The sequence below is a fragment of the Prosopis cineraria genome, unplaced genomic scaffold (genome assembly GCF_029017545.1).
Source record: "Prosopis cineraria cultivar Desert tree isolate PC_DT_omini unplaced genomic scaffold, ASM2901754v1 PC4, whole genome shotgun sequence".
NCBI lineage: Eukaryota > Viridiplantae > Streptophyta > Magnoliopsida > Fabales > Fabaceae > Prosopis > Prosopis cineraria.
The window spans coordinates 36,590,700-36,604,452 of record NW_026555335.1 but is presented as its reverse complement, the minus strand read 5'-3'; the positions used below and the strand labels follow the sequence as shown (position 1 = coordinate 36,604,452).

At 36.0% G+C, this 13,753-nt stretch overlaps 2 protein-coding genes across 3 annotated transcripts; one reads left to right on the top strand and one right to left on the bottom strand.

The window, feature by feature from the left end:
- The first annotated feature begins 557 nt into the window (after nucleotides 1-557).
- LOC129309935 (probable pectinesterase/pectinesterase inhibitor 51) lies at nucleotides 558-3,278 on the top strand. The gene is given in 3 exon segments (XM_054951720.1): nucleotides 558-1,384; nucleotides 1,387-1,902; nucleotides 2,442-3,278. Coding segments are annotated over 3 exon segments (1,716 nt in total). The 5' UTR covers nucleotides 558-891; the 3' UTR covers nucleotides 3,149-3,278.
- Nucleotides 3,279-7,090: 3,812 nt separating this feature from the next.
- LOC129307925 (UDP-glucuronate:xylan alpha-glucuronosyltransferase 1) lies at nucleotides 7,091-11,259 on the bottom strand. Of its 2 annotated transcripts, none has more exons than XM_054948881.1 (5): nucleotides 11,119-11,259; nucleotides 10,728-10,829; nucleotides 9,566-9,769; nucleotides 8,858-9,474; nucleotides 7,091-8,223 (listed from the first exon to the last, which is right to left on the bottom strand). In XM_054948881.1, the coding sequence occupies exons 2-5, from the start codon at nucleotides 10,790-10,792 to the stop codon at nucleotides 7,184-7,186; spliced, it is 1,926 nt and encodes a 641-aa protein (XP_054804856.1). In that variant the 5' UTR covers nucleotides 10,793-10,829; nucleotides 11,119-11,259; the 3' UTR covers nucleotides 7,091-7,183. The 2 variants fall into 2 exon arrangements, with proteins under 2 accessions (XP_054804856.1, XP_054804855.1); XM_054948880.1 differs by having other exon boundaries at nucleotides 10,973-11,167.
- Nucleotides 11,260-13,753: the final 2,494 nt, after the last annotated feature.

Genomic DNA, 13,753 nt, shown 5'->3' with positions numbered 1-13,753 from the left:
ATTTCATAATATTATATAAATTTAAGCCCAACATATTGCAATAAAATTTATGTTGAGCATGTTTAGCAATTTATTTTGAAAACATTTTTCTATTCTTTAAAACAGAAAAAATAAAAAATATATTTGATAACATATTTTTAAAAAGTATTTTAGAGAATAAAAATAAAATATTACTATAAAAAATAAAAAATATTTTTTAGGTATTCTCAGATTATTATTTTAGAAAATAAAAAAATACTCATTTTTATTATTTTTTATTCTTACAAAATATTTTATAGAATATTAATTCTCAAAATAACAAAGCAAAAATAATTTTAAATGGGCTCAAAATTGTTGATTTTTTTTCTTTTAACTGAATTGACTTTGTTTTCTGGAGTCTCCGTGGATTTTTTTTTTTTTTTTAAATTTGCCCAAAACGTGCGCTAGTCTCGATTCTTGAAGCCCAACTCCATCTCTAGTCTGTTGTTACCGACATCACAGTGATGATTTCATCTCTAGCCTTATCGTTTTCATGATCCAAGATCCAGCAACGCATTCAATTCCATTCCATTTTTTGTGTTGAATGTTTCTGATTGATGATTCCTCCAGGTTTCTGAATGTGAAGCCCCAAAATCACATCAGCTCACTAATCACTAGCCCTAATTTTCAATGCCGATCACCAAACACATCTAACCTCGCTCTGTGCTTCGATGGTTGTGAGTTGTGACTGTGAACCCGTGACATATCCACTATGATCATCCCAGATTGGCCATTTTTGAAAGCGCCAAGCACGTCCAACTTCTCCCCCGTGACCATGATCATTGATTTTCCCACTAAATTCCTACTTTCCAACATACCCATCAATTCGTCCTCTTTTATTGCCTATAAATTCCCCAGCTTTACCCTTCCACTATGACCACTCCTCCCAGGAATCCTCATTCCTCATTCCTTCTCCCAAAATCAACCTTCCTTCTTTTTTCCATGGCTTCTCTTCTTTCTCTCTCCCTTCTCTCCCTCTTCCTCTTCCTTTCTCTCTCCTCCGCCGCTCGCCACCACCGCAAACCCCCCGCCACCTCCCCCTCCTCATCCTCTACCGTTTTCGTCCAGAACGCCTGCAAGGCCACCCGCTTCCCTGAACAATGCCAGTCTTCCCTCAAAAACGTCCCTTCCGACCCCACTCCAGTTCAAATCCTCCAGTCCGCCATGGCTGTGTCCTCGGAGAACCTCAAGACTGCGCAATCCATGGTCAAGTCCATCCTCGACTCATCCGCTTCCAGTATCAACCGCACCACCGCTTGCAAGGTCTGCATCGATGTGCTCCGTTGCTCCGACTACCGCATCGGTCTCGCCAATGACGTGCTGCCGCGTGGCAGGCTCAAGGACGCTCGCGCGTGGATGAGCGCCGCGCTGCTTACCAGTACGATTGCTGGTCCGCTTTGAAGTACGCCAACGACACTCGCCAGGTCGGTGAGGCGATGGCATTCTTGGACTCCCTCACTAGGATCACCAGTAACTCGTTGAGCATGATGGCGTCGTACGACATCGTTGGAAATGACACCGCGTCGTGGAGGCCACCCTTGACGGAACGTGACGGGTTCTGGGAAGGATCCAGGTCGGGATCCGGATCGTTGGGTTTCAGGGGCGGGTTTCCAGCGAAAGTAAAGCCGGATGTTACGGTGTGTAAGAATGGAGGGAATGGGTGTTACAAGACGGTGCAGGAGGCTGTTAACGCTGCTCCCGATAACGCCGGCGACAAGAAATTTGTGATATACATAAAGGAAGGTGTTTATGAAGAGACTGTTAGGGTTCCGTTGGAGAAGAAGAATGTGGTGTTTTATGGGGACGGAATGGGGAAGACCGTCATCACAGGGTCTGCTCAGGCGGATCAACCCGGAATGACGACCTACCTATCAGCTACTGTTGGTGAGTTCAATGTTTCAACTTTCAATTGGAAGTCTCATTTTCATCTCATTTTTTATAGAATAAAGAAACTTGTTTTTATACTCGGATTTTGCTTTTTGATGCTAAGGGGAATATCATATTCTGCCTGTGTTTTTGGATTTTGATATTAATCAGAGTATTATTGATCTACCAGAAAAAAAGGATAAATAAATAAATAAATTTTTGGAAGTTTCCTTCTGAAGATTTTGGATTCTGTGGCTAGCTTGTGCACTTTCCTGAGCTCACTTTTGTGTGATAATGGCTAGAAATTCTTTTGTCGTGATATTGCCCACTAACCTAGATATGATTTCTTTTTCTGGCTGTGAATTTCAATTGATTCGTTCTGAGAAGCCTTTTTCTGTTGCAAGAGCAAGGGGTTTGTCGGATTATGTGAAGAATATCTTGTTTTGATCTATTTGAGTTCTTCCTATATTATGATCATGGATCGGGAAGATGAAGACATGCGTGATTAATGGAATTACAATTGTCATTTTAACAATAGACTTTAATTGTTTTGGCAGCTGTTCTTGGTGATGGATTCATGGCCAAGGCTCTGACAATCCAGAACACAGCAGGCCCTGTTGCTCATCAAGCAGTGGCCTTAAGATCAGGCAGCGATTTCTCTGTGTACGAGGAATGCGAATTCATAGGCAATCAGGACACCCTCTATGCTCACTCCCTTCGCCAATTTTACAAATCATGCCGCATCCTGGGCAATGTAGACTTCATCTTTGGGAACTCAGCTTCCATCTTCCAAGATTGCCAGATCCTGGTCCGGCCCCGGCAAGTGAAGCCGGAGAGCGGCGAGAACAATGCCGTGACTGCACATGGCAGAACAGACCCTGCTCAAACCACAGGCTTTGTTTTCCAGAACTGCTTGATAAATGGGACCAAGGAGTACATGGATTTGTACCGTAGCAAGCCTCAGAAGCACAAGAACTTCTTGGGGAGGCCATGGAAGGAGTACTCAAGAACAGTGTTCATTAACTCTTTCTTGGAAGCTCTGATATCACCCACGGGCTGGATGCCATGGGGCGGTGGCTTTGCACTGAAGACGCTATACTATGGAGAATATGCCAACACAGGACCTGGTTCTGATTTGAGTCAGAGAGTACCCTGGAGCAGCAAGGTCCCACCAGAGCACGTGTCTGCTTATTCAGTTCAGAATTTCATCCAAGGAGATGAGTGGATTGCATCATCTCTGATTAGCTCGTTAGATTTGTCATAGAGACATAGAAGGACTGAAGGAGGCATCTCTCTGAATGAATTGCTTCGATCTTGTTCTTGGCATGACTTTTTTTTTTTATAAAGAAAATAATGATTAGTAAAATATATATTAACTGATACAACTTAGTATATCTGGAGCGGAATGCCTTAGTATATGATATGAGATTCAGACTTTACCATGTGTCCATGTTGGTCCGGCCATATGACCTAGGTATTAGTGTGGCCCTGCTATAACTAACAAGTAGATAGAACTAATGCGTGTGTATATATGTTAACAGGAGTTAGTATTTGATGAAAGTGAGTTTGATTTGATCATTTGAATTCATGTAATAAGCTTGAGAGGGAGGGCGCCAGAGTCCACAAAGTAAGTGGCATGATGTGGAATCCAATCTATCATGAAATAGAAGAGTTGACAAAAAGCTGGTTAGCATTGCAGATTAGGTACATAAGTAGTTGTTGTGGAGTAACCGCCCCATTTGGGCCTTATTTTATTTTTTCGGTCGTCTCAGCTTCACTTCTGGTCTCAAACAAGTAAAAGAACTAGTCATGTTATAATATTATATCGAAAATTGTATCAAATTAGGTTGTTGAACTGATAAATTATTGAATAGGTAGTATGTTAACTGGTTCAATAAAATGTTTTGGTTATGATTGGTTTGATCATAATTTAATTATAATTTTAATTATTAACTTTTAAATTAGTATTTGAATAGTTCAATTTTCAATCTTGCATGTTATTAGGTAGATTTGTTCAACCTCCACATGCTTTGTTTTTTGTCTACGACAAAGTTCTCTCTCCTCAAATTAAATTGAACTGCCCTCTTTAATTTCAAACTGACTCTGGTGCGTGTAATATTGTATAGTCTAAAATAAGTCAGACAGTCTATGATTTATAAATAATGATGCTCCCTATAAATTTAATTAGTGAGGAACATAATCTTCAATTGCATTAGTGCCGTGTTTTATTTGGTCATTTTATGGTGGCATGGGATTTGCTTCCCCCTCCCCAAAATTTATAGAAGCATTAGATAAGAACGTACGATTTATCGTTGTTTGATCAAGAGTTTTAAGAAAATATCATCCACAAAAACAAACCATGTTGGTCATGCTAGAATGGTCCATAATCTTTTTCATAGATTTTGCATAAACGAAGAATGATATGATCACTAACGTAATAACAACTGAGAAGATACAAGGGGCAAAAGAAGGAGAAAAGAGGACCCATTGATGTTGTGGGAAGCAATTATAATTATGGTTTTGTGGATGGATGAGTGTGGAGTGTAAGCAGAGGACAAGCAAAAGGGAGTGAAGTGTTACGAGTAATGATAATACGAAGGCGTCACGCAATCCCTTGTAGCATGAGATAGAATACGAGTGAGATGACAAAAAGAGCAATTGATTCCTTGCTTTCCGACTTGTAATCAGGAGCATGCAAATCATTACATTTAAGTAATTGTAGAATTGTTTGGCCAAAAAAAAATTAAGGGCAGAATTAGCGGGGAAGACAGGGAGTATAGATTTTTTTTTTTGGAATAAAAGCATATTTTTGCAATTAAAATATTTTTTGAAAAGTGCTTAGCACCCCAAATTATTTGTTGAAATAATTTTTTTTCTTAAAGTAATTAAAACAAAATATTTTCACCTTGTCATTAAATTTTTAAAGTTAATCGTAAAAAATTTTAATTGAAACTCCAACATTGATAATTAAAAAATTTTATGAAAATGATCAAAATTATTTTAACAAATAATTTGAAACATTAGGTATTTTTAAAAGAATACTTCAAGTATAAAATACACTTTTATCCTTTCTTTTTTAATACAAAAAAATTATATGAGTTGAGTCAGAAAATTCAATACATTTCCCGGTTCAAAAAGACGGATTGGGTAGAGTGTGGGAGAAAGTGGCGCAATCAGTGCTCAGAAGTGACCGCCCCATTTGGACCTCTTTTTATATCTCAACTTCTGACTGGATCACTGGATAGTCATGTTCGCCACTAATTTTTTTTAAAACTTTTTTGGTCAAAATGGTCCCCACCAAGTTTAGAAAAGAGTCTCCATGTTCTGCGTTTGTGCAACCTCCACATGCCTTGCCCTTTTTTTAAAATGGAATTTTTTTTTGGTAGTTTCTTGAATTTTTTTAATATTCTAACTTAAATATTAAAAAAATTAAAAAAGGCAGAAGTTCCTTTTCAATTATTTTAATATTATAAATTTTTAGTGAGTTCTCATAATTTTGCAACAATACTTCATTATACATAGACTCTTTTTTTTAAAAAAAAAATATAATTTGTAGTTTAATATTTTTTCTTAAAAAATCAAATTAGTTACAAAAAATATACATCATGAAATTCATGTAATTACCTGTATGTATACCTCGCTCTAAATTTGATTGTAAGTTATATTACACAAACAACACTTTGCCAATCTAACACTGACTATTGAGAAAAATGCATTATCTTTTATCCTAACTTAATTTACAAACGTGAGTTTATTTTAATTTTTTTGCAACTTCTAATCCGAACACAACCTGCGATAAGAATAATGTGATTTTGCACGTTGTTGAGCCCAACGCTGATTTGCAAGCAAAAGCATCGCAGTGCGTAGGAACGAAGGAAACGGTCTCCTTCTCAACATCATAGCTCACCAACACCTTCTGCTGTTGTACGTTGACCCGCTCGAAGCTCTCATGGCCAAGCAAGCCACGTTACATGGTTCTGCCTAGGAAGCTCCAAATCTGCACATCTCAAATGGAACAGAGCACGTACTTGCTGCATAATCATCCATGCATGGAAGATCAACATAGGTGACATCAAAGACTGAGGCCCACAACTTCACCCACTAAGCCCAATGCCTGATCAAGGCTGGCCTGATGGGCCTGGAGGTAGAAGATGAAGGATGAACTTGGAAAATTAACTTGTCTCTTATGTGTGTTTCTAATCTGCTTCAGCCCGTATCTGTTTCCTTATTTCTAAGTAGGCTTTAGCCTGTTAGGCCCAAGTTGTTGTGGTTGTGTCTTTTTAACTGGTTAATGATATGCATCTTGTTATCCACAAAATAACAATAATCATTAACCAACGGAGGCTAGGTAGAGTTGACAAGAGTTATTACCGGTATTTTTCAGGGTGAAGGTTCGAATCTTAAGAAGTGACAGACGTGATAATTAACGCAATTTTAAAGAGGTTGTCCCATTGATATCTTACTATTACTATAAGGCCTCCTCGAGGGAGTTTAAATTAGTCTAGGATGAACAATGAACTTAAAATACTCAGGATACTGGATGGTTTATATCTAAAAAAATAATAATAATAACCATTAACGATAGTGTGATAAAAAAGATCATTTTTTTCTTGCAGGCACCGAACGTCCCCCAACATTGAAAGATATTGAACGTGGATTTAGATTTATTAAAGTTAAAAGGAGAGAGAAATCTGGAGAATTAAAATCCCAAAGAAAATCAAGTTCTTCCTTTGGAGAATTCTTTCGAAGGCACTCCCATCTTTTGAAAGCTTAAGAAAAGAACGGTTGTTGTTACTCTGATTTTATGCCCTTTGTGTGGAGAGCACAGTGAATCTCTTGAACACGTTTTTACTTTGCAATTAGGTGAAGACTGTTTAGTCTGGTTGTTCTTTCACTTTTCTTGTTAATGAACATGATGTTTCTTCTATTCAAAACTTTTTTTTTTTTTTTCAATTTGAAGTTGAGTGATTGGCTAAAAGCTACTGTAGCTACTACTACTCTGGCAAATATGGATTTATGAATTCCGGGAGGCTAATGGTTTATTTAAAGAAAATTGATTAACCTCAAAAGATATCCCGACATATTCAATGGTTGAGTTGTAATTTCTTTCTGTTTCTGTTATTTCTAATTCATGGCCGGTGCAGTACTGTGCTGATGATGCATTTATTAATACAAATATTTTCACGGGCAAAAAAAAAAAAAAAGATTAAACTGAAGGATAAGGAGAATCTCCCTGATCCTTTTTTTCCTATAGAAGGTTTAACAGTCAACAAAATTAGAAAATGAAACTGATGACAGGTCATAAACCAGAAAGAGAAGCTTTGGTAGTAGAAATTGCAGGTGGTGTTGGATTATAATAAGACTCGACATCTGTCCAGTTCGTCTCTCCCCAATGCCTCAACATGCTCTTCCAGTTACACACATTATCTATACACTTCTTCAATCTCCAATCGTTCACCTTAATTCTCCAATGTCCATCTGTATAGTTTGCTTTCTCAGCTTCCCTTCTATCCCACTCTAACTGTGCCTTCTGCTTCGATTGAAGCAGGCAAAATTGCTGCAACACGTCAGGCATGGCATCATGAATCCTCCACCACCTTTCATGAGCCACGTCGCTTGCGAACTCGTGAAAAATATCGAAGTTCCAGTTGCAATCATAGTCCCTGAAGCACAGCCATGGCTTCATTCCCAGATAGTGAAGCACATATAGGATTGGAGGGTCTGCTCCAAACAGCATTGTCTTCATTTGCTTCTTCTCTTCCTCATCACCAACCCAGAAATGCTTCAAGAAGTTCATGTGCCTTGGTATCCTGTGCCACCATGTGAATATCTCATTCAAATATCCCTGATCTCCTCCATTGTAGGACTCAATCTCGTTGATATGATCCATCAGAAGCTGGAATGTGCAATTTGATGGCTCAACCACCATGACACCTGAGTTAAAGAGTGTGGCATTGTTTCCCGTGGCTGTAATTTCTGGCATTCCAAACAGAAAATCTATGTTTCTCAGTATGAGCAAGTCTGCATCGATGAATATGATCTTGTCATAGTCTGTAAGCTGCCATAATCTGAATTTGCTGTAGTTCCATTCATTGTATGCATCTTTCTCAGCTTTTGGGTTTCTGATCCTCTGAATTATTCTTACTTTCCATCCTGCTGCTTCTAAACCACTTCTGTGATATCCACTTATAGTCTCATCAACAAGTATCACAAGGTCTCTGGTTGATCCAGACATGCGAATACTTTGTGCTGCGGCTATAGCACCACACACATAAACATGAGCTGAGTGAAGGATTGTTGCATAGGCTTCTCTGTGAACATTCCCAGCATATACCAGCTCTGCTTCAAATGAATTCAAGCCAAAAAAACGAAGGTCAAGTTCCTTAGTGTTTTACTAACTCATAAGGAAACCTAATCACAGGCTCTTAACTCTATAGAATATCCAATCGTCATTATCTTGCTGAAGAATCTTATAACAAGAACCTAAAAAATGTATCTAAGTTTTCTCATTCAACTCCAACAATGTCATGCCAGCTTTATGTAAGAAAATGGGAAAAATAAAACTTTGTTCCATCTACAACGTGAGTTCCTGTATTTTTAAATATGAACACAAGACTGTAATGGAGGCTAATGTGAACATAAACTTAGTTACTTCTCTTGTTGACTCGTTAAACTTATTATAAGTTGTATAAAAAATTTTACTCTATCAGAATTAATAGAGTCACGTACATAGTAGCATATTTAACTCGGTTACAGTCAACATAATTTTATCAACTCGGCAAGAGAATTAACAAAATTATATACACATTAGCAACTTTAACTATATGCTAGTGACAATAAGGACTAATATTATGAACAGATGAAACTTAAGGGACAAGGAGCAATGAAAAAAAGTATTGGACCTAATATCAAAATATGCTAAAAATATAGAAAATTGTGGTTCTAAAACTGAAGCAGTAGTAAAAGAACTGACCTTTACCCCTCATGGAAAGTGCAAGTTCACAAGATCCTGCTGGAAGCTGAACTTTTTGTCTCAAGACACTCAAGTTTGGCCTGTATAGCCATGCATTCCCTTCATGTGCAACAAGTTCATTGCAGGTAAAGAGATTTGGCATTGGAAAGCAATTGGTAATGAAGAGCACATGCACGGTGTAATTGCCTTTGAAAGAGGCTGCAAGCCCTGCTGCAGCAAGCAGCAGGTGAAGCCTACCAACATCTCTGGACCAATTCGAATTTTTGGCCCTGTGACAAGGGAGCTTCACAGCTATGAGATTAAGCCTTGTTCCAGGAGACCTGAGGCTTGGTAGAGAGGGACAAATTGGGACTTCAGTTTCCTCTTCCTCATCAATCCATTCTGGGTATAGGGACTCCCACGTGACATTTTTTGCAGCATACTCAAGATGCAACACTATGTGCCTAGAGTCAGGCATAAGTTTCTCCCATTTCTCTACTTCAGTGTTGTTGAAGTTCAGAAGACCAACCCCTTGCAGTTCATTTTTCGCTGTCACCTTCATTGAAACTGCCAATATATCATTCCAATCAATGTCCTCATTCGATATATACCGATTATCTGAGCCACCCCATATCCACCTAATCACAAAGTAAATTTGGCATGAAAAGGGAAAAGATATGTAAATTTGTTGATATAGCTTATATTATGAATCTGCTGAGAAATACATACCCAGAACCTGAGCTTGATAAGTGGTTAGTGTTATAAACTTCTGGAGCGTAGATAAGTGTCACAAAAGTGCCAGAAATGGTTAGTAATAAGATGAGTTTTAAGAGAGAAAACTTGCATCTTGAGCTCTTATCTTGGCTTGTTAAATGGAATGGCTTCTCCACATCTTTCGTCTTATTTCTCGGCAATCTTCGTTTCAAGTCTTCACTGATCCACATGAATAAACGTAGACGAAGCAATCATTATATTATATTACATTTAAACTGTTTATGGATTTTGCTTCTCTCATAAATAGACTTTCTCCAAAACAGAGGCAATTCAGATTAATACATATTCTAATCTGAAATCTCCATTTGATACTGACAAGTCCAGTTAAAGTGTATAATAATTTGATGTATCTTGGAGTACTTGAGAGGTGAGATTATATGATATGAAAGTGGTTGGGTTGAGTTCCTTCGAATGTAAATGACAAACATTTTGAGATGAAACGTCATTGTCATTTCCTGAAATTATGAGATATTATAAGGTTGCAATAAAAGCCAACTTTCTGAAGCCCCCTTCTGCTGCTAAGACAGATTGAACAAAACTAAGAAATCCTCTCAAGTTAAATCCTACAACAGCCACCAGATTTGAGAATCAGGCATGAAAAATAAATTTCATTTACAACATAAGCAAAACAAGCACGATTGCCCGAGAAGGAAGTCTAAAAGCTCAATCTAAAACAAACGGAACTTGATGTAATAGTGTTATAAACACAAGTTTAAAAGGGAGAGTTTTGAAAGCTAACATCTAGCCCTCTGTGTGAGATTTGCCTTTCAATGAAAGCACTAATTTTACGAGTACAAATTTAAAGAAAAAGTTTATCTCAAAAAATTAAAATATTAAATATATAAGCCCTTTAAATTTATAATCTTACCTTTTTTTATGAGGTTTTCTAACATGGGACTCGCAATAAAAATACTTAAAACTTCAAATGCAACATATATTAATGGTAGAGAGCAACACATACAAATAAAGTTAATAGGTTTTTAGTGATTGTAGATTTATATTACGAAGCATAAGATATTAAATAGTGAACTGTTCAAGTTTAGTGTATCAAGATGATGAATGTGATGAAACATAAATAGTTTGGCAGAATGAATGTGAAGGAGGAGGAGGAACTGACATGGAAGTAGGTAAACGGTGTCTAGCTTCAACGGCATGCGTCGAATGACCCATCGTGGCTCTCATATTAACTAGTCAGCCAGTGGGGCATGCAGCATCTGATCTGCACAATGGCCAAACCAAAAAATAAAGCCATGAATATTCAACAACAAATTAAATCTGAATTCTCATGCTGATGAGGTTTGGCTCATGTTACTAAGGGAGCCATATGTTGAGAAATAAACAACATCAAAACATAAATGGTACTTGGAAGAGATCATAGTCTAAGAAGCTGCCAATATCATTTTCATGAGAAGAGGATATGAAGCTGGAGAACCGATTAGAGAGCTTGAAGTACAACTGAACCCAGAAAATCTGGAAACGAGATGAGGAAAATGTAGATAAAGGGACACCTGTTGGCTTTTTGGAAGGGACAATTGATGGCATAGTTTGAGGGACTTCGAGTCAATATAGACAGGCAAGCAAGCTGAATCTGTAGCTTCTTTTGCAAATTTTCCTTCATCTTTCAGTTTCATTCTAGTTCTCACCTACTCTCTCTCTCTCTCACACACACATATTTCTCTATATTTGTTATTATAATTCATAAATTCTCCTTCATTTTGCATGATTGACGATAATCCTTTCTTTTCTTTTTATTGGTCAAGCTATCGAGCGCCGCTTCGAGTATAAAGCCATGTTTACAATGATAAAATATTTTACGTTATTTAGGAAGCCAATTATCATGCAAGATTTCACCGTTATATGAAGTCTGGAATCTTTCTGTCAGAATTGTTCACACACACACACAAATCATCACAGTTTAATACTTAAGGTGAGCCCTCTTTGCCCTTTTCTTGGTATGCAAAAATGAGAAAATGAGTTTAATTAACTCACCCTTTGATTAATGAAAATTACCATTAATTAATCAATATTTGTTTTCTGGTGGGACGTTGAGGAGTGACACTTCAAAAATGAAATATAAAATCTTGAAAACAATTGATTAGTAAGAGTGGTTGATCGAGATTAGGTTAATGAAAACAATTGTTACATTTGATTTAGAGTAAAGATAACCCCATATCTCAATCCAATGTCCATTTCCATATGGGGAATCTTAACCCCATTATATTTTTTCCATTCCAAAAATAATTTCCCTAAAAAGGGCAGATTAGTGTCAGTGTTTTTACTTTTAAATTTTACCTTCATCAGACTTTGATCTCCTTCTCTGAATTATTCCCAAAGTTAATTCTAATTCCAAACAAGCAGTTGAAGTATCTTGTCAATAGAATTCTGTGTATGTAGTGCTAGTGAAGTTCATCTGCATTTGAAGAGACTAAGTGATGACATCTGGCACCTAAATTAGCTTACAAAGACAAATCCAAAGAACAGATTTATATTCTTTGATGTTTCTCATAGTTATGGCAAAGAGTGCACATAATTAATCAGCTTATAAATTGATTGATATTGGTTTAAGTGTCCATTCATTTACTGTTTCACCAAACCAATGGGCTAAGAATTCCAAGAACCTCATCAAAACCACAATAAAAATGTTCATCAACTGATTTTTTTATTTAAAAAAATGATATCTTATCTATCAACAAAGGAACATTGCACCAGTTGGCCACTCCTGTTCCCATCTAACTTCTATATTTTTATTTTTGCCTTTTAGTCTTGGCCCTTAAGTCAAGACTTATACCTAAGAGCCAAAAAAATTATCTTGACTGGAAAAACCCCATTAGAAGAAGATAATTCAAAATTAGATCCTTTGTATGCACACACACACACACACACATATATTATAAAATGAATGTTTTGAAGCAGAGGCAGAGCCAAAAAAAAAAAAAAACTCTCATAGCTGAATGGGGTTATATGGTCCAACGGAAGCCTCAAAAGCTGTCGCTACTTGTCCCTGTTACTCTATCCCATGCATTAAAGTTAATAGACAAAAATATATAAATGTGTGTGTGTGTGTGTGTAGTTGAGTCGTTTAGAGATAATATTAGAAATGGAGAGCAGATAATGAAGAGCGTATGTGGATTGAATTGGAAGCAAAGCAAGTGAAAGGGTTACGTATCTCTTTGGGGTTAGCCCTACATGCTCTGAACATGAGCCACATGTTGATATTACTCTTCTATTTCTAAGGTTTAGTCATTTCCTTTTAATTGAGGTTACGACTTGCGAGTTTGATTTTTCTGTGAGTGATGGCTGCTTACCACTTAGTTCACCATGTTCCTTCATTTCTCGTTAATAATAACACAGTAAATCACACAAGATTATTTAATATCATGAAGATATTAGACTTTACAAAACTTTTCTTGAAAACAAAAATTTCCATGGGCAGGATTTGATCCACCTTATGAATTATAGACATAAGGCCTGTTTGTTCAACTTATTTTATAAAAAAAATATTTTATAAGTTTTTATAAGTTTTATTTAAATTTTTTTAAAAAATCATAACATGAAAAAAAAATATTTTTAACTATTTCAAAAATTTATTTTGAGTAACTTTTAAAAATAATATAATACAATAAATGACAAAAAAATATTTAAAAAATGTTAGATACGGGAAGATATTATAAAATTTTAAAATAATTAAATGAATTATTTTTATAAAACAAAATTAAATAATATATAATATAATTAAAAAAATAATTAAGTAATTATCACTTTTTTATTATTGTAACTAAACATAAAATAATATGTTTTTCATAAAAATTTTATAAAATAAATTTTTTTTATAAAAATTTTAAACTATCTAAAAATTATTTATTTTCAAATTTTAAACAAACGATCCCAAGTCCTTGTAGATCAATATTTGTTTGCTTTTCACAATTTTTTAATTATGCACTCTTTTATTTTCCTGAAACGAAAAGCATATTTTATAAGCGTCTAATAAATTTAAATTTTAAAACTTTATTAAAATCACACGTATCTTCTCAGTTTTTCAAACATACTCCGTAAAACACAAATCAAATAAAGGAAGCTTGCGTGAGTTTAACAAAACGGAAGGAAATTCTACATAATTTGCAAGTTATTTTCAAATAAGTCTGA

What these genes read in the sequence shown, in the direction of transcription:
- LOC129307925 (XM_054948881.1), bottom strand. Translation starts at nt 10,792, where the DNA reads ATGAGAGCCACGATGGGTCATTCGACGCATGCCGTTGAAGCTAGACAC. An exon ending in TTATCAAGCTCAGGTTCTGG is followed by an intron (nt 9,475 to 9,565) that starts GTATGTATTTCT and finishes CTTTGTGATTAG; the next exon opens with GTGGATATGGGGTGGCTCAG. An exon ending in ACTTTCCATGAGGGGTAAAG is followed by an intron (nt 8,224 to 8,857) that starts GTCAGTTCTTTT and finishes CATTTGAAGCAG; the next exon opens with AGCTGGTATATGCTGGGAAT.